Genomic DNA, 19,561 nt, shown 5'->3' on the forward strand with positions numbered 1-19,561 from the left:
CTCTACTCCATCCACACCATTACAAATGGCAAGAATCCATCCTTTTTGATGGCTGAGTAATCTTCCGTTGTGTATATATACCACCTCTTCTTTACCCATTCATCAGCTGATGGATATCTTGGCTCTTTCCACAGTTTGGCTATTGTGAACATTGCTGCTATGAATCACTGTTTGTATCCTTTGGATAAATACCTAGTAGTGCAATTGCTGGGACATAGGGTAGTTCTATTTTTAACTTTTTAAGGAACCTCCATACCATTTTCCAGAGTGACTGCACCAGTTTGTATTCCCACCAGGAGTGTAAGAGGGTTCCCCTTTCTCTGCATCCTTGCCAACATCTGTTGTTTCCTGAGTTAATTTTAGCCATTCTGACTGGTGTGAGTATCTCACTGTGGTTCTTTTTATGGTATCTTTTTTTTTTCTTCATTTAAATTCAATTAGCTGATACATAGTACCTCATTAGTTTCATATATAGTGTTCAACAATTCATTAGTTGCATATAACACCCAATGGTTTTGTATATCCCTAATGCCGAGTGCTTTTGAGCCTTTTTTCATGTGTCTGTTGGCCATTTGTATGTCTTCTTTGGAGAAATGTCTGTTCATGTCTTCTCTCCACTTCCTGACTGGATTTTTTTGTTGTTTTTTGGGTCTTGAGTTAATAAGTTCTTTATAGATTTTAGAAAATAGCTCTTTACTGATAATGCATTTGCAAATATCTTCTCCCATTCCATATGCTGCCCTGTGTCCTTTGCTGTGCAAAAAAGACTTTTATCTTGATGAAGTTCCAACAGTTCATTTTGGCTTTTGTTTCCCTTGCCTTTGGAGATGTGTCTGGCAAATAAGTTGTTGTGGCTGAGCTCAAAGAGGTTGCTGTCTATGTTCTTCTCTAGGATTTTGATGGATTCCTGTCTCAAATTTAGGATTTTCATCCATTTTGAGTTTATTTGTGTGTATGGTGTAAGGGTCCAGTTTCATTCTTCTGCACGTGGCGGTCCAGTTTTCCCAACACCACTTGCTGAAGATATTGTCTTTTTTCCACTGGATATTCTTTCCTGCTTTGTTGAAGATTATTTGACCATCGAAAACAATTTTTTAAAAAAACAAAAACATAAAATTGACGGGTGGCCCAGTTGGTTGGGCAATTGTCTTTGGCTCAGGTCGTGGTCCTGGGCATCGGGCTCCCGGCTCTGTGAGGAGTCTGCTTCTCCCTCTGACCTTCTCCCCTCTCATGCTCTCTCTCACTCTCTCTCTCTCTTTCTCAAATAAATAAGTAAAATCTTTTAAAAAATCATAAAATTGAGTGAAAGAAGGTAAATGTTCCATTCATGTAAAAGACAAAAATAGGCAAATAAAAATAATACATGATTCACATATATACACATAGCTGGTTAAACTGTAAGAAAATGGTCTTATGTGTTTTGCATGCTGTGTTTTATACATGATGTATTTCACAATTTAAGAAATTTAAAATAACCTTGCATGCAGAAGCCTCTACTATTTCAGCAGATATTTATAGATGATCCATCTCTCTCATCTCTGGAGTTATAGGGAACAAGTATGTTCACCCTTTCTATGTACAGAACAGTAGGAATTTGAAGACAATGTGTAGCGCATCCTACACCAAACCTGTCCAATTCATTTATTATTATGATTTTCTAAGAAAATATAGGTTTTCTTTAAGAGGATTGGAATCTGATTAGAGTGTGTAAACTCCATGGAAGGTTGGGGAAGGAGGAGATAGAGCTCTCCCCTGCCTGTGCCCAGGGCAAGGGTAGCAGGTGCAGGATTCTCAGGAGTCACAGACAGATGTGGTCACTCTGAGACAAAGGTGCTCCTGACACTGCTGGGACTCACAAATCCAGGGCCCAGAAGGGCCAGCTGGGAGGTTGGACATTTGCCCCATCTTGTCTTTAACTAGGAGATTGGGGATTAGGTCCCAGGAGATACTACACATGAAAATCCTACAGCTCTCCTTGGCTCCTGTTCCTGACGACGGGTTGCTCCAGCCCGAACTCTTTAGTCCATGCTGCTGTTACAGAGGAGGAAGAATACTGAGGCTGTAGCAAGTCCTCTCGGTTTTTTTTTTTTTTAAGATTTATCTATGCGTTTTAGAGTTTCGTGGGGGCAGAGGGAGAGAGAGTGAGAGACTCCCAGGTAGACTCCACCTTGAGCACAGAGCCCAACATGGGGCTCAATCCCATGACCCTGAGATCCCAACCTGAGCTGAAATCAAGAGTAAGATACTTAAGCAACTGCATCACCCAGGTGCCCCATAGCAAGTCCTCTTGAGGAAAAGAAGGGGAAGCAAACCAAATAGGCAAGACAGACCCAACACCTAGTGATGGACACAAAACCTGAGGATGGTCAGATTTTCCAGGTAAGACCTGAGGGGGTGAAGATGGGAGGTACTGGTCACAGATACAGACACACACACACACACACTTCCTTCTCCTCCTATTCCTTCCTCCTTTCCTGTCCCTTCCTTGCTCTCAGTCAAATACAACCAGGCTTGCTTAACCACCACAAGGAGAGCCTCTACTTGATATCCATGAATTCCCTGATAGTCCAGCCTGAAGTCAGTGCAGATCAGGGATTCCCAAGCCCCCGGCAGTGGCTAAGACATTGTATCTGTGAAATAATAGTGCTCAGGACCCCTTGACTTTCGTGGACAACTCCCTCTCAGCCCACGGGATTATGAGTGGCTTCCAGAATCAGTCTATACCACCACCAAATGAAACAATCTCCACAATAATTAACAGGCCAGCACACCCTAGCTAATTTTTTTAAGTATCAGAAGTATTTGCAATAGATTTATTTAGGCTCATTTTCCAACTGAGGTTCTGAGAAGGTAAATGATTTGGCCAAGATGGTAGACATGGGACTCAAACTTGGGCCTGCACATGTCACATGTGTGAGTGGAAGCTTTGTCACAGTACTACTAGGTCAGAGCTATTGCCACCCAAGGGCATGATGATGAAATTGGCGACAACGGCACTTAAAACTCTATATATGAAACTTAAAGTTTTGAAAACTCAGCTTCCCACAGACCGGGACCAAGAAAAAGTCCAATTTTCTCAGGACTGAGGGTTTTTCCTGGAAGTGAAATGTTCAGTTTTGAAAGGGGGTAGAAAAGTCCAGAGCAAACATGGAGGACTAGTTGGTCACTCACTCCAGAAGGCACCCTCGTTTTGTTACCTCTGTCTAAAGAAAACAATAGTATCAGGGAAAGCTACTATTTGATGAGCATCTGATATAAGACAGTCACTCTTCTAGTTCTGTACAATCCTTATATAATTTAATCCTCAACAACCTTCTGATTTTGGCATCATTATCCTCTTTAAGCAGATGCAGAAACTGAAGCCAGAAACACTGAGAAGACTTGTTCAACATCACAGGAGGCTGGGGCCCCATGAAGGCTCATCAGACCCAAAGGGAATATATCTTGTTGCCACTTCAAAAAGCATGCTCATAACATGAGCACAGGCTGACATTGCCTGTTTGTGGGTTCATCCTTCTATACCATCCAAATATATGAGATAAAATCTCTCAATTTGGATTTTACAACACAGGTCCTGAAAAAAATGTTTCATTGATTCTGGTATTTTGAGGCATTCAACAGTCCTATAGGGTAGGTTTATGTCTCCATATCTTATAGGTAAAGAAAATGAGGTTCAAAGGATGTAAGTCTAAAATATAAAAAGTAATGAGGATAAACAGGATGCTCCTTAGTAACTGTCCAGCAAATTCCCATCCTCAAGATATCTTTTCTCAGACCTCTAAGCTATGAGCTTAAGATTTTAGTTTTTAATAAAGTAGAGAGTGGACTAAGACCTGGGAAGATTCTTTCGAGCTAAGCTCCAGTTCAGCCTCATCCAGGAGGTCTACAGGACAATTTACGAGACACCTAAAATATGAAGTTGACCCCCAAAAGATCTCCTGTTGCTACTGTCCATAGTTCTCAGATCTGTACATGCTTACATGCCCACCAGTGAGAGATGGAGTGCATCATGCACCAGGAGTGCATTTTAATGGCATCTGAAAAGAACAGAGAAAACCGATGAAAGGCTTTGAATGATATAAATTGTTGGAGTCTGTGTACACTTAAGCAAGAATTCCCTGCAATTCTGCTACTATAAATGGCAATTAGAAATCAAACTAGCATCTCCGACTTCCTGCTCCTGGGCTTCTCTGACCACCCAGAGCAGCAGCCTCTCCTCTTCGGGCTTTTCCTGGCCATGTACCTGGTCACCATGTTGGGGAACCTGCTCATCATCCTGGCCATAGTTTCTGACCAGCACCTCCACACCCCCATGTACTTCTTCTTGGCTAATCTTTCCTTCGTTGAGACCTGCTTTTCCTGCACCATTGTCCCCAAGGTGTTGGTGAGCATTAAGACACAACACCATGCCATCTCCCATACTGGGTGTCTCATGCAGATGTACTTCTTCATGGCATTGACCCTGCTGGATGATTTCCTGCTGGCTGTGATGGCATATGATCGCTATGTGGCCATCTGCCTTCCTCTCCACTACACCACCATCATGTGTCCCCAACGCTGCCTGCTGCTGGTCGCCTCATCCTGGCTCTGCGCCCACCTCCTGGCCTTCTCACTCACCCTCCTCATGGCTCAGTTCTCCTTCTGTGCCTCCCATTCCATCCCACACTTTTTCTGTGATGTACCACCACTCCTCAAACTTGCCTGCTCAGACACCCAGATCTATCAGGACACAATGTTAACTGAAGCAGTTTTCACAGGCATGATTCCTCTTACGTGTATCCTGGTCTCTTATGCCCACATCATGCACACCATCCTCAGGATCCCCTCATCTGGAAGGAAGCACAAAGTCTTCTCGACATGTGGCTCTCACCTGTCAGTGGTCACTCTCTACTATGGGACACTTTTTCTGGTGTATTTCCGGCCCTCATCCTCCTACTCAGCAGACACTGGAATGGTTGTATCTGTGATATATACAATGGTCACCCCCATGCTGAATCCATTCATCTACAGCCTGAGGAACAGAGACATGAAGGGGGCTCTGTGGAGGCTCTCAGGCTGGAGAAGATACTCTACTCCATAATGGGTCCTGCCCCAGACTGGAATTTCAGGCTCTCTGAAATGCCTTCTCCCTGCACTTCTCCACAGCAATTTTGAAAACTCAAGTTCAAGGCAAGATGGATGCTCACCATCATGAGCAGGTTCATCAAACAGAGAATGCCTGACTGGACAGAAGGAGAATAAGATGAATTTGCCAAGGACACAGCTACAACGTGGAAGAAGGAGTGGCCAGCCATTCCTACAAGGTGACTTGATTAGTGGGTATACAGGTGTCCAAGAAGATTCAAACCACACAGTGGGAATCATCAAAATTGAGAATTTTGAGGTTCAGACAGAATTGAGGTTCTGGGATGAAGCCAGGTACCAGCCCAGTCTATGACTAACTGGTCCCACTCACCAACAAGCAATGCTCACAAGAGTTGGTAGGATCAAATGCTCTCAGTTTCAGGGACCATTTCCAAGCCCAGTTTTTGAAGCAACTCACTGAGAGGGGAGAACCTACACACACAGAAGGCTGAACTGAGAAGACACACAATTTCCTGGGACTGAGAAAACAAGAATAATTCTAGGGGGGAAATGAGGCACAGAGAGATCAGAGGACTGGCCCCAACACGCACCCCAGGGATCAGATCAAAGATAGTGACAAAGAGATTACTAGTTATGGACAAGTCCTTGATTTTTTGGTTTTTAAACTCTGGGTTATTTCATGTGTCTCAACTGCAGAATAATACATGCTCATTGGAGTTAATTTGTAAAACATAAACAAATAGGAAAAAAGGAAACACTCACAACCCCTCCTTGTAAAGAAAAACATTGATAATATTTTACAGTATTTCCCACCTACCTTTTTCTAATGACTTTTTGTCTTTACTATGTTGAGAAAATATTGCTGGTACAATTATATGTACTTTCTTGGTTAGTCTTAAAACATGAGTTGTCTCCCTGTGATTATCTCTTCCTGAATGTTTGGCTCTCTGAGGTTACATCACAAAAACATCCATGATATATTTGCTTTTTCACTACGGTTGGATGATTAGGGGGTTTCTAAGCTTTCACTATTATAAACAATGATGCAAAAGAAATTATTTTCTCTGAAAAGGAAAGAAATGATTTCTGAAACCATTTCTGATTCTGAAATCAGAATTTCTCTGAAGTTCTGAAATGATTTTCATATATTCATAGTCTGTTACATTTAATATTTTCAAAACTAGAATGCTAAGTAGTACCTTTTTAGGGCCCTTTATCCATTCTGTCAAGATGCCCAAATGAGAGTGCCCAATTGTCTCCATCTTCTCCATATTTTGATGTTCACATTTTCCCCTTAATTAAAACTGATATGATAGACAAAATGGTATCTCTTTGACTTAGTTTTAACTTCTTTGATTTTTTTATATTTTTCTTTATGTTACATTAGTCACCATACAGTTCATCATTAGTTTTTGACGTAGTGTTCCATGATTCATTGTTAGCCTGGTGATGAGTATTAAGGAGGGCATGTATTGCAGGGAGCAAGGTGTTTTACACAAACTTCTTTGATTTTTTTAAATTTTCTATAATTTTATTAGTGAAGTTAATAATCTCAATATGTTTATTTGTTTTTTACATATTGTTTTAGGTTTTTTTAAATTTTTTTCATTTATTTTCAGCGTGACAGTATTCATTGTTCTTGTACCACACCCTACTATAAAGCTGTGATCACCAAGACAGCATGGTACTGGCATAAAAAACTTCTTTGGTTTTTGGTGAAGGAACTGTTTTCCTGGATCTGCTAACCATTTTTTTCCCATTTCATTCTTTTTTAATATTTTTATTTTTTGTTATTATAATTCCAGTGTAATTAACCTACAGTGTTCTATCATTTTTTAAATTGAAGTGTAGTTGACAAATAGTCTGCAACATAATAATATCAGCTTCATATGTATGACATAGTAATATGACAACCATATACATTACAAAATGTTCCCCACAATAAATTTATATTTGGGAGTTGGGAAATTCAGCTAGAAATAATCTTAGGAGTAAAAGAAATCAAAATGGCTTTCAGAAAATATTGTTATCTGAATGAAAACCAATTATAAAACATTATTTACAAAATATTTTTCACAAGAAAATTAGTTATATGCAAATGTAAACCAAAGAAAAGGTTACAAAACTCTAAGTCTAGAATCCATCTGAAAAAAAACAACAAATATCAATCCAAGCAAGAAAACAGCTGAGAGCAAAATATGATAAAATAGAATAAATCTACAAAGCTAAAAGATTTTTTGAAAAGTTAATTTATATTCCTCTGATGAAAATGGTTATAGGGTAAAATACTAATTATCAATAAGAAGAAAAGAGTGACATTACCCCTGATATTAAAATAAAGAAGATATTACAAACAATGTTATATAAACTTCAAAATTTAAATAGATTTCTAGAAAAACATATCACATCAAAACTAATATAGTAAAAACAAAAACCAAAACCTAAATAAACCTATAACCATTGAGAAAGTTTCATTAGTAGCCCTTCCTTGAAGAAAGATTCAGTCCCAAATGGCTGCAAGAGTGATTTTCTATACACAATTCAAGAAGGAAAACATAAATCCTTTCAAAAAAATAGAAAATGCAGGAACACTCTTCCAATTCCCTTTATGAGATTAACACAAACTTCATACCAAAAGCTGACAATAACATTGCAAACAATTACCATAACAAGTTGATCTCCATGAGGATAAATGCATCAAAGAAATTTATAAAATAAATGCACCACCCAAAGTAAAATATTAGCAATACAATCACAACAATTCAGAAGAAAATAAAATATATCATTATCAAGCTGAGTTTTCCCAAGAAGGAAAGGTGGATTTTACATTCAAAACTCAGCCAAAGTAAGTCGCCATATTTATACAGCAAAGGCCAAAAATTATCTGATGCAAGAAGAACATCTCAACAGATGGAAGAAAAAACATGTCATAAACTCCAACATCCACTCACTGAAAGGTCCTCTTGGCAAAATGGGGATGAAAGAAAACTTTCTTAACCTGAAAAAGGTTGCCTTGTTTTAAACATATGGCATATATAATACATAAGAGTTATCGCACATTTAAATCTGTTGTCTAAACAAGGAATGAGAATACCAGCTCTCACCACAGCACTCCAACCTGAGAGGTCTCATCCAGGGCAGTGAGAGAGAAAAGACAGAGAGGATGTAAATTCTCTACAGGAAGAAACATGGGAGCATTTTGTTTACAGATAACATTTCCATACAATTGCAATTCAAAGGAGTCTATGGAAGAACCACTGGAATTAATAATTAATGACCATCATACAAAAACAAATAAAACACAGACACACACAACCCCCCACACTCAGACACACACTTCACTACACACACAAAAATCAGTTCCAGATGCACTAAAGAACTGATTGGGGAAAGCAAAATTAAAAAGTTTTTAAAAGAAAATGCTGGCAAATATCTTCCTGAACTCATGAAAGAAAGCACCACTTCAACCAGACACAAATAAAGCACTCAGGGGGAAAAAAAAAAAAAAAAACTGATGAATTCAATCAGTTAAAATAAAAATACTGATTTAGCAAACAGCACTATAAACAGTGAAATGACAAACCAGAGATAGAGGAAATGTTTATCATGTACATAAATCAACAAAGGACTAGGATCTAGAATAAATAGTTCTACATAGTTCTATAAATACATCTGAATATGACAGATAACTAAACGGAAAAAATGAATAAAAACTGAAACAAGCACTTTCAAAATAAGGAAATAAAAATACTAATGAGTGGCACCTGGATGGCTCACTCAGTTAAGCCTCACTCTTGATTTCCCCTCAGGTCATGATCTCCGGCTGGTGAGATCAAGCCCTGAGTCAGCTTCTCTCGTCTCTCTCCCTCCATCCCTCCCCCTGCTCTCTTCTCTCTTGCTCTTTCACTCTTTCTCTAAGATAAATAAATCTTTTTTAAAATGCTAATGAGTATTTATAAGGAACTCAATCTCATAATTAACCACTGAAATATAAAATCAAACCATCAGGAGATGAGACCCAAACCACACACACAGCAACATGACCACAGTGGAAAAGGCTGAAACCACCAGGACTTAGCCAGGATGTGGTCCAACGTGCGCTCTCACACGTTGCTGGTCCAAGTGCAATGTGGGACAATCTCCCTGGAGGTCAGTTTCACAATGTGTACCCAGCTGGAGGATACAGATATCTTGGAACCTAGCCTTGCCATTCCTGGGCATGTACACAACAGAAAGGAACGCATGTGTGCACCAAGACTCAGGTACCAGAATGATCAACTCACAGCAATGGTAATGAATATACCGCCACTACATACACATATCCAGAAAAATCTCATATAAGTAAAAATATTGAACAGAAGGAGCCAGAGAAAAGAATACGTAGTGGATGAGCACATTTATTTAAAGTTCAGAAACAGATAAAGCTAAAAGAAACTGTTCCAAAGAGGACAGGGATTATTTTCATCCAGAATGAAAGAAAAGTCATGATTATTAGCAGGACACACAAAACGAGTGTCAGATGTACTGGCCACATTTGACTTCTAAATCTGGGAAGTTGCACAGAGGGGACTGGTTTCTAATATTTCTTGGGGGTCGGGGGGTGTTTGTGTTTTGCACAGTTTTCTCTGTCTTACTCTTCACTGATTAACTTTTTAAAGTACATACCATGATAACTACTACATGGGCACCAGAATATCTATATACATTTCTGTGATACAAAAATCTCTCATGAGAGAAGGATTTTCTATGCATTTTCAGTGAACTCATTGAGCAGGTCACCATAATCTGAATTTACACGAGGGTATGTATAGCCTGAACTAGTTGTACTCAGTGTGACTACACATTCCTTCTGTTGTGGAAACAAGGTATGTTTGTGTCCCCAGGACCCTGTGAGAGAATCACAGACAACATACACACACAGTAATTCCAAACTCAAAATGTCTGAAATCAGAATTCTGGCTGGCTACAGGGGTGCATAAGGAGATGCTGTGATCTGTACGAGATACCACTGAACATGAACACCCTTCAGTTACGTGACTGAGTATGAAGGAAGAACGCTAACCAACAAGCCCAGTTCACAGAAGAATGTAAAAAGTGTAATTCCATTCCCATAAAGGACAAAAACAGGCACATTTAGAGTTAACTATACAGTGTGAACTGAACACTGGAAAAGAGAGCAGGGAGAGACCAAGGAAAGAGATAGGCCATGCCCATTGGTAGCAACAGTGTTACTAAGCAAGGGAACTTACACGCAGGGCATGTCTTATCTAGGGCACCCCAAGACAAGTAGATGGGCACACCCTCCCACCAGAATCACAAAAGTTTATATACAGAGAGGCTTCACAGGGGTTCAGTCACTTAGCCTCCCAGAGGGTCTCGAAGGCACATGGCTAACTCAAGGCTGTGTGCTTGAAAATGGCTCCCATCATGGGAAGAGTGGGCAGAGCTACATTCTGAGGTCAGGGGAAGGGATAGGGAGCCTCCCATTCCCTGGGGCTAATTCATGAGTCAACTGGGGGGTCACATCTTCTCCAGGACCACCCCCAAAGATGCATATGTGGCAAAACTACAAAGAGCAACAAGAAATGATACACAGTGCTCACAACGGTGATTTCCTCAAAAGGGGGAGGAAAGGATGTGATGGAAAAATGGGTCCACACAGGGCATCTGCAGGATTCAACTATTTAAGCTGAGTGCTGGGAGAATGGGCATTCATTATATTACCACTCGTTCAAGAGCACAGATGTTTTACAAACTTTTTTTGAGAGTATGATACAATTACAGCAAAAAAATAATTAAAAAATTCAGAGATTAGGATACCTGGATGGCACCTGCAGTTCGGGGTCCAACTCTTTTTTTTTTTTTTAATTTTCAGCATAACAGTATTCATTGTTTTTGTACCACACCCAGTGCTCCATGCAATCTGTGCCCTCTCTAATACCCACCACATACTTCCCCCAACCTCCCACCCCACACCACTTCAAACCCCTCAGATTGTTTTTCAGAGTCCATAGTCTCTCATGGTTCACCTCCCCTTCCAATATCCCCCAACTCCCTTCTCCTAACTCCCCAAGTCCTCCATGCTATTTGTTATGCTCCACAAATAAGTGAAACCATATGATAATTGACTCTCTCTGCTTGACTTATGGGGTCCAACTCTTGATCTGGGTTCAGGTCCAGATCTCAGTATTATGAGATCCAGCCCAGCATGGAGCTCAGCTCTTGGCACAGAGTTGGTGTGGGATTCTTTCTCCCTCTCCCTCTCTCATCCTACCCATGCTCTCTCCCTCCAAAACTGAATAAATCAATCTTTAAAAAAGAATTTAGAGATTGCATCCTGAGCTTTATAGATAGGCTACATAGTATTCATATCTCTGATCTCCAGGGACACTGAAAATAGGAATAGTCCCTCTACTATATGATATCTGAAGTGGGATTTTCTTTGTATTTTTTAAAGATTTCATTTATTTATTTGACAGAGAGAGATCACAAGTAGGCAGAGAGGCAGGCAGAGAGAGAGGGGGAAACAGGCTCCCCGCCGAGTAGAGAGCCCAATGCAGGGCTCCATCCCAGGAACCTGAGACCATGACCCGAGCAGATGCCCAGCCCACTGAGCCACCCAGGTGCCCTAATAGTTGAAGTATTGATCATTTTCTTAATCTAGAGTTTTTTAAAGATTTTATTTATATATCAGTTGATTCATTTGATACAGAGAGAGAGCACAATGAGATGGTGGAGGAGCAGAGGAAAAAGGACAAGTGAATTCTTCATCAAGCCTATACCCCAACACAGGGCCATCGCAAGCCGCAAGATCATGACCTGAGTGAAAATCAAGAATTAGATGTCCAAACAACTGAGCAACCCAGGTACTCCTGCTCCTGATCTGTTTCATCTTCATTCTTTTTTTCTTATTTTCCAGGATTGACTGTATCTCATCCATGGGGACTGGGCTCTAATTAGAAAGAGTGACTCTATGATACAGATAGGCCCCATTCAGGATCAGACCAGGAGGATGCAGCCAAGCAGCATCTCACACAGGGGAAAAACCAGGAGTCCCTCAGGGATCCCAGCCCTGGTCATCTGAATGGTATTATCACTGACGCTGCCAGGACACAGAGGGTCCTGATGCAGATGGACCAGCTGGTGGTTGGACAATTGCCCCATCTGGGCTCTAACTAGAAGATTGGGAATGGGTCCCAGGAGACACTGCCTGTCAAAAGTCAGCAGCGCCTGTGCCTGAGATATCACCAAGACCAAAGTCTTTAGTCTGTGCTGCTCCTACAGACAGGGAAGGGCTCTGTGACTCACTCCAGCCATGTCTTCTCTAGCAAACCCTATCTCCTCCCTGGAAGTGTCAGAGACTGAGGCTGGCCAGCATGTCCAGGTAAGAACTGAGGCATATGGATGGCAAGAGAGCCGTATACCTTAGCCCCCTTGTAAGCATGCTTGCGCGCGCACACACACACACACACACACAAAAAACACACAGAGGTGCACACACACACACACACACACACACAGAGCAATAATCCTGCTCCTTCTGCTTTCCCTCTTTCTATCCTACATCCTCATCTGTCAATCAATTTCTGGCTCTTCGGATCATGAGCAGGGCCACCTACCTCGGGGGTCCTTCATGTCCCTGATGATCTAGTTTGAAGTCATTGAAGAGAATGGGCTTCAGACCACCCTTCCCCAAGCCCCATCTGTGTCCTGGACAAAGCACACTTCCCTCTCAGTCCACTTGGGCGGGTGTGGTTCCAGAAACTCTCTCAGCCACCACACCAAGTCAGTACTAGTCACTGACTCCTCTACATCCCATCAGTTTACCAAACTTGTTTGCACCCTCTCTTCATCTAAAAACTCAAGCCACCAAAAACTATTCCAGATAGACTCATTCATTCCCATTCCTCCGTTAATCACTGAGGCAAGGGGGAGCTCTGATGATTCTGTGATTTGTCCAAGTTTACACATGGCTTCAGATCCCAAAATGTCAATGGCTTTGCCACTGACGGGTCTGAGTAGAGATATAACTCTTCAGAGCCAGTGCTGCTGACGCTACTGATGGTTTCATGGTCACAGTGGTGGAGGTGGCTTTTGATGTCCTCACCCCACAAGTGGCAAGCCCAATCTAGAGGCACAGGCCACAACACCACAACCTCAAAGCACCCACACGTTATTAAAAAAGGAAAAAAGCAATTACAATACCAGACCCTATTTACTGAGCATTTACTATGTACCAGCCTTGGTCTAAACATTATACCATCATTTTTTATCCCATTGTAATCTTCGCAAACACTGGATTCATAGAACTCAGATATTATCCCATTTAAAAGATATTATCCCATTTAAAAAGTTTAGCAACTTTTTCAAAATCATATAAAGAGTAAAGAGTGGGGGCACCTGGGTGGCTCAGTGGGTTAAAGCCTCTGCCTTAGGCTCCGGTCATGATCCCAGGGTCCTGGGATTGAGTCCCACATCGGGCTCCCTGCTCAGCAGGAAGCCTGCTTCCTCCTCTCTCTCTATCTCTCTCTCTGTGTGTGCATGCCTGCCTTTCTGCATACTTATGATCTCTGTCAAATAAATAAATAAAATCTTTAAGGAGTAAAGAGTGGGAGTGGGGCATCTTGGTGACTCAGTCTGTTGGGCATCCAACCCTTGATTTTCGCTGGGATCTGATCTCAGGATCCTCGATCAAGCCCTACGTGGGCTCTTCCTCAGTGGGAAGTCTGCTGGAGAGGCTCTTCCTCTCCCTCTGTCTCTCCCTCACTCCTCCCTCACTCACCGTCATTCTCAACCTCTCTCTCTAAAGAAATAAAACATAAACAAAAAAAAAGAAAAGAAAAGTAAAGAGTGGGGAAATTCTGTCTAACTCCCAAGGGTATACTACATTTTTATCACAACCTGAAACAAACATGATACAGGAACAGAGCTCTAACAGGGCATCTGATGCTTATCCACTGCATCGTGTGTCCCTGCTTCACAGTCAGCAAGTGTGACCAACAATGGCAGGAGTGTCACCACCCTCAACAGTAGCCTGCCCTCCATACATGTTATCTCAGTCATCACCTCAATGACTCCATGAAGGTGCTGCACATGGTCCAAATGAGGAAATACACAATCAGAGTTCAGAAACTGGCCAAGCTTAGACCGAGATAAGAAGCAGAGAAAAGCTTCCCATCCTGTCTCCAGCACATCTTTCTTTTTAAAGAAAGATGGTGGTGGCGAGGTTGATGAGGACAACGAAACTGGTCTGTCGTTAATAAGAGAACACATCTCAGTTTCCAATGTTCTCATGTCCACGCTGACTCAGCAGAATGGTTCTCTAAGGCAAAGGTCAGCAGAACACCACACTACACCTAAAAACCCCTGGTCTCCACTGGCTCCTCTCTGGAGAGACGACTCCTCCACCATCTCCCCCAGGATGCACTCTCACACTCACACACATACACACAGGCTCCCTCTGCCCACAAAATCCTAGTAGATGCAGGACCCCAAAATGAGCTCCAAAAGAGAAGAGACCAAGCTTGTTGTTCTAAGTTTTTTAGACAGGGAACGGAATTTGCCAAAGTTCTCTCAGGGGAATCCCAGTTTATGTCACTCAGATAATCCATGCAAAAAACTTGCTACATGACAAGAATCTAGAACCCAAACTACAGCTCATCCTCAAGCCTCATTACCATAGTCCACAGCCCTCAATGTTTATAAACGCAGAGTTACAGCTCCTAGTGAATCTCACACCATTCTCCAACCATTTCAAAGTGACCATTTCAAAGAACACAGTGACCATTTCGAAGAACACAGAAAAACAAATCAAAGCCCTTGCGGTCTGTATTATTCAGAGCCTGCCTTATTTAAGCAAAATTCTCTTCATAATTTCCTCTACTTAAGGAAATCAGAAACCACACAAGCATCTCCGACTTCCGGCTCCTGGGCTTTTCCAAACACCCAGAGCAGCAGCCTCTCCTGTTCGTGCTCTTCCTGGGTATGTACCTGGTCACCATGTTGGGGAACCTGCTCATCATCTTGGCCATAGTTTCTGACCAGCACCTCCACACTCCCATGTACTTCTTCCTGGCCAACCTGTCCCTCATTGATACCTGCTTATCCTGCACCATTGTCCCCAAAGTGCTGGTGAACACCATCACTCAGCACCACACCATCACTTACACTGGCTGCCTCATGCAGATGTACTTCTTCATAGCATTGGCTCTGCTGGATGATTTCCTGCTGGCTGTGATGGCATATGATCGCTATGTAGCCATCTGCCTTCCTCTCCACTACACCACCATCATGTGTCCCCAACGCTGCCTGCTGCTGGTTGCCACATCCTGGCTCTGCGCCCACCTCCTGGCCTTCTCACTCACCCTCCTCATGGCTCAGTTCTCCTTCTGTGCCTCCCATTCCATTCCACACTATTTCTGTGACCTTCTCCCTGTCCTCAAACTTGCCTGCTCAGACACCCAGATCTTTCAGGTCATGATGTTTGCTGAAGGAGCCCTCGCAGGTGTGGTCCCTCTTGCCTGTGTCCTGGTCTCTTATGCGCAAATCATGCACACCATCCTTAGGATTTCCTCAGCTGGGGGGAAGCACAAAGTCTTCTCAACCTGTGGCTCTCACCTGTCAGTCGTCACGCTCTTCTATGGGACACTTTTTCTGGTGTATTTCCGGCCCTCATCCTCCTACTCAGCAGACACTGGAATGGTTGCATCTGTGATATATACAATGGTCACCCCCATGCTGAACCCATTCATCTACAGCCTGAGGAACAGAGACATGAAGGGGGCTCTGTGGAGGCTTCCAGGCTGGAGAAGATACTCTACTCTGCAATGGGTCCTGCCACAGACTGGAAGTTCAGACTCTCTGAAATGACTTCTCCCTGCATTTCTCCACTGCAATTTTGGCAAAAACTCAAGTTCAAGGCAAGATGGATGCTTGCCATCATGAGCAGGTTCATCAAACAGAGAATGACTGACTGGACAGAAGGAGAATAATCAACTTGTGAAGGACACCGCTACAACCTGGAAGAAGGAGTGGCCAGCCATTACTACAAGGTGACTTGATTAGTGGGTATACAGGTGTCCAAGAAGATTCAAACCTCACAGTGTGAATCACCAAAAGAAAAACATCAGACAGAATTGGGGTTCTGGGATGAAGCCAGGTACCAGCCCAGTCTATGACTAACAGGTCCCACTCATCAACAAGCAATGCTCACAGGAGTTGGAAGGGTCAAGTGCTCTCAGTTTCAGGACCATTTCCAAGCCCAGCTTTTGAAGCAGCTCAGTGAGAGGGACTAACCTACACACACAGAAGGCTGCACTGAGAAGACACACAATTTGCTGGCACTAAGAAAACAAGAATAATCCTAGGGGGAAAATAAGGCACAGAGATCAGAGGACTGGCCTGAACGCCACAGGGATCAGATCTAAGACCGTGACAAAGAGATTACAAGTTATGGAAAAGCCCTTGATTTTTTGGTTTTTAAACTCTAGGTTATTTCATGTATTTCATGTCTCTCAACTGCAGAATAATACATGCTCATTAGAGTAATTTTGTCAAACATAAACAAATAAGAAAAACAGAAACACTCACTGCCCCTCCTTATAAAGAAAAACATTGATAATATTTTGCAGTATTTCCCGCCTATCATTTCCTAATGACTTTATTTTAATTTCTTTTTGGCATAACAGAATTTTGCACCACACCCAGTGCTCCATGCAATCCGTGCCCTCCTTAATACCCACCACAAGGCTCCCCCAACTTCACACCCCCCGCCCCTTCAAAACCGTCAGATTGTTTTTCAGAGTCCATAGTCTCTCATGGTTCACCTCCCCTTCCAATTTCCCTCAACTCCCATCTCCTCTCCATCTCCCCTTGTCCTCCATGTTATTTGTTATGCTCCACAAATAAGTGAAACCATATGATAATTGACACTCTGCTTGACTTATTTCACTCAGCATAATCTCTTCCAGTTCCATCCATGTTGCTACAAAAGTTGGGTATTCGTCCTTTCTGATGGAGGCATAATACTCCATAGTGTATATGGACCACATCTTCCTTATACATTCGTCCATTGAAGGGCAACTTGGTTCTTTCCACAGTTTGGCGACCGTGGCCATTGCTGCTATAAACATTGGGGTACAGATGGCCCTTCTTTTCACTACATCTGTATCTTTGGGGGTAAATACCCAGTAGTGCAATTGCAGGGTCACAGGGAAGCTCCATTTTTAATTTCTTTAGGAACCTCCACACTGTTTTCCAAAGTGGCTGCACCAACTTGCATTCCCAACAATAGTGTAGGAGGGTTCCCCTTTCTCCACATCCTCTCCCAACACACGTTGTCTCCTGTCTTGCTAATTTTGGCCATTCTAACTGGTGTAAGGTCGTATCTCAATGTGGTTTTGATCTGAACCTCCCTGATGGCTACTGATGATGACTACTTTTTCATGTGTCTGATAGCCATTTCTGTGTCTTCATTGGAGAAGTGTCTGCTCATATCTTCTGCCCATTTTTTGATATAACTATCTGTTTTGTGTGTGTTGACTTTGAGAAGTTCTTTATAGACCCTGGATATCAACCTTTTGTCTGTACTGTCATTTGCGAATATCTTCTCCCATTCCGTGGTTGCCTCTTTGTTGTTTTTTTTAATTTATTTTTTTCAGCATAACAGTATTCATTGTTTTTGCACCACACCCAGTGCTCCATGCAATCTGTGCCCTCCTTAATACCCACCACCTGGTTCCCCCAACCTCCACCCCCCGCCCCTTCAAAACCCTCACATTGTTTTTCAGAGTCCATAGTCTCTCATGGTTCACCTCCCCTTCCAATTTCCCCCAAGTCCCTTCTCCTCTCTAACTCCCCTTGTCCTCCATGTTATTTGTTATGCTCCATAAATAAGTGAACCCATATAATAATTGACTCTCTCTGCTTGACTTATTTCACTCAGCATAATTTCTTCCAGTCCCGTCCATGTTGCTACAAAAGTTGGGTATTCATCCTTTCTGATGGAGGCATAATACTCCATAGTGTATATGGACCACATCTTCCTTATCCATTCATGCACTGAAGGGCAACTCGGTTCTTTCCACAGCTTGGCGACCATGGCCATTGCTGCTATAAACATTGGGGGCACAGATGGCCCTTCTTTTCACTACATCTGTATCTTTAGGGTAAATACCCAGTAGTGCAATTGCAGGGTCATAGGGAAGCTCTATTTTAATTTCTTTAGGAACCTCCACATTGTTCTCCAAAGTGGCTGCACCAACTTGCATTCCCAACAACAGTGTAGGAGGGTTCCCCTTTCTCCACATCCTCTCCAACACATGTTGTTTCCTGTCTTGCTAATTTTGGCCATTCTAACTGGTGTAAGGTGATATCTCAATGTGGTTTTGATTTGAATCTCCCTGATGGCTAGTGATGATGAACATTTTTTCATGTGTCTGATAGCCATTTGTATGTCTTCATAGGATAAGTGTCTGTTCATATCTTCTGCCCATTTTTTTCTATGATTGTCTGTTTTGTCTGTGTTGAGTTTGAGGAGTTCATTATAGATCCTGGATATCAACCTTTTGTGTGTACTGTCATTTGCAAATATCTTCTCCCATTGTGTGGGTTGCCACTTTGTTTTCTTGACTGTTTCCTTGGCTGTGCAGAAGCTTTTGATCTTGATGAAGTCCCAAAAGTTCATCTTCGCTTTTGTTTCCTTTGCCTTTGGAGACATATCTTGAAAGAAGTTGCTGTGGCTGATATCGAAGAGGTTACTGCCTATGTTCTCCTCTAGGGTTCTGCTGGATTCCTGCCTCACGTTGAGGTCTTTTATCCATTTTGAGATTATCTTTGTGTACGGTGTAAGAGAATGGTCAAGTTTCATTCTTCTACATATAGCTGTCCAGTTTTCCCAGCACCATTTATGAAGAGACTGTCTTTTTTCCATTGGATTTTTTTTCTTGCTTTGTCAAAGATTATTTGACCATAGAGTTGAGGGTCCATATCTGGGCTCTCTACTCTGTTCCACTGGTCTATGTGTCTATCTTTATGCCAGTACCATGCTGTCTTGGTGATCACAGCTTTGTACTAAAGCTTGAAATCAGGTAACGTGATGCCCCCAATTTTATTTTTGTTTTTCAACATTTCCTTAGCGATTCGGGGTCTCTTCTGATTCCATACAAATTTTTGGATTATTTGCTCCAGCTCTTTCAAAAATACCGGTGGAGGAGCGCCTGGGTGGCTCAGTGGGTTAAAGCCTCTGCCTTCGGCTCAGGTCATGATCCCAAGGTCCTGGGATCGGGCCCCATATCGGGCTCTCTGCTCAGCGGGGAGCCTGCTTCCCCCTCTCTCTCTCTGCCTGCCTCTCTGCCTACTTGTGATCTCTTGTCTGTCAGATAAATAAAATCTAAAAAAAAAAAAAAATACCAGTGGAATTTTGATCGGAAAGGCATTAAAAGTATAGATTGCTCTAGGCAGTACAGACATTTTAACA

The 19,561-nt window shown here is 42.3% G+C and overlaps 2 protein-coding genes and 1 long non-coding RNA gene across 3 annotated transcripts in view; all 3 read left to right on the top strand.

Annotated features, from left to right (window-relative positions):
• The window catches only part of LOC309846545, a 762,900-nt gene that overhangs the window by 635,504 nt on the left and 107,835 nt on the right, over positions 1-19,561 (top strand). The gene's annotated exons all lie outside the window — the stretch shown is intronic.
• Positions 4,139-5,080, top strand: LOC309847241 (olfactory receptor 1G1-like; the record flags this gene model as incomplete). The annotated part of the gene is made up of 1 exon (XM_082697187.1): positions 4,139-5,080. One exon carries the CDS (start codon positions 4,139-4,141, stop codon positions 5,078-5,080), a length of 942 nt encoding a protein of 313 aa, XP_082553313.1.
• On the top strand, positions 15,004-15,954 carry LOC309847242 (olfactory receptor 1N1-like; the record flags this gene model as incomplete). The annotated part of the gene is made up of 1 exon (XM_082697188.1): positions 15,004-15,954. The coding sequence occupies exon 1, from the start codon at positions 15,070-15,072 to the stop codon at positions 15,952-15,954; it is 885 nt and encodes a 294-aa protein (XP_082553314.1). The 5' UTR covers positions 15,004-15,069.

Source organism: Mustela nivalis (assembly GCF_964662115.1).
Source record: "Mustela nivalis genome assembly, chromosome: 13".
Lineage (NCBI taxonomy): Eukaryota > Metazoa > Chordata > Mammalia > Carnivora > Mustelidae > Mustela > Mustela nivalis.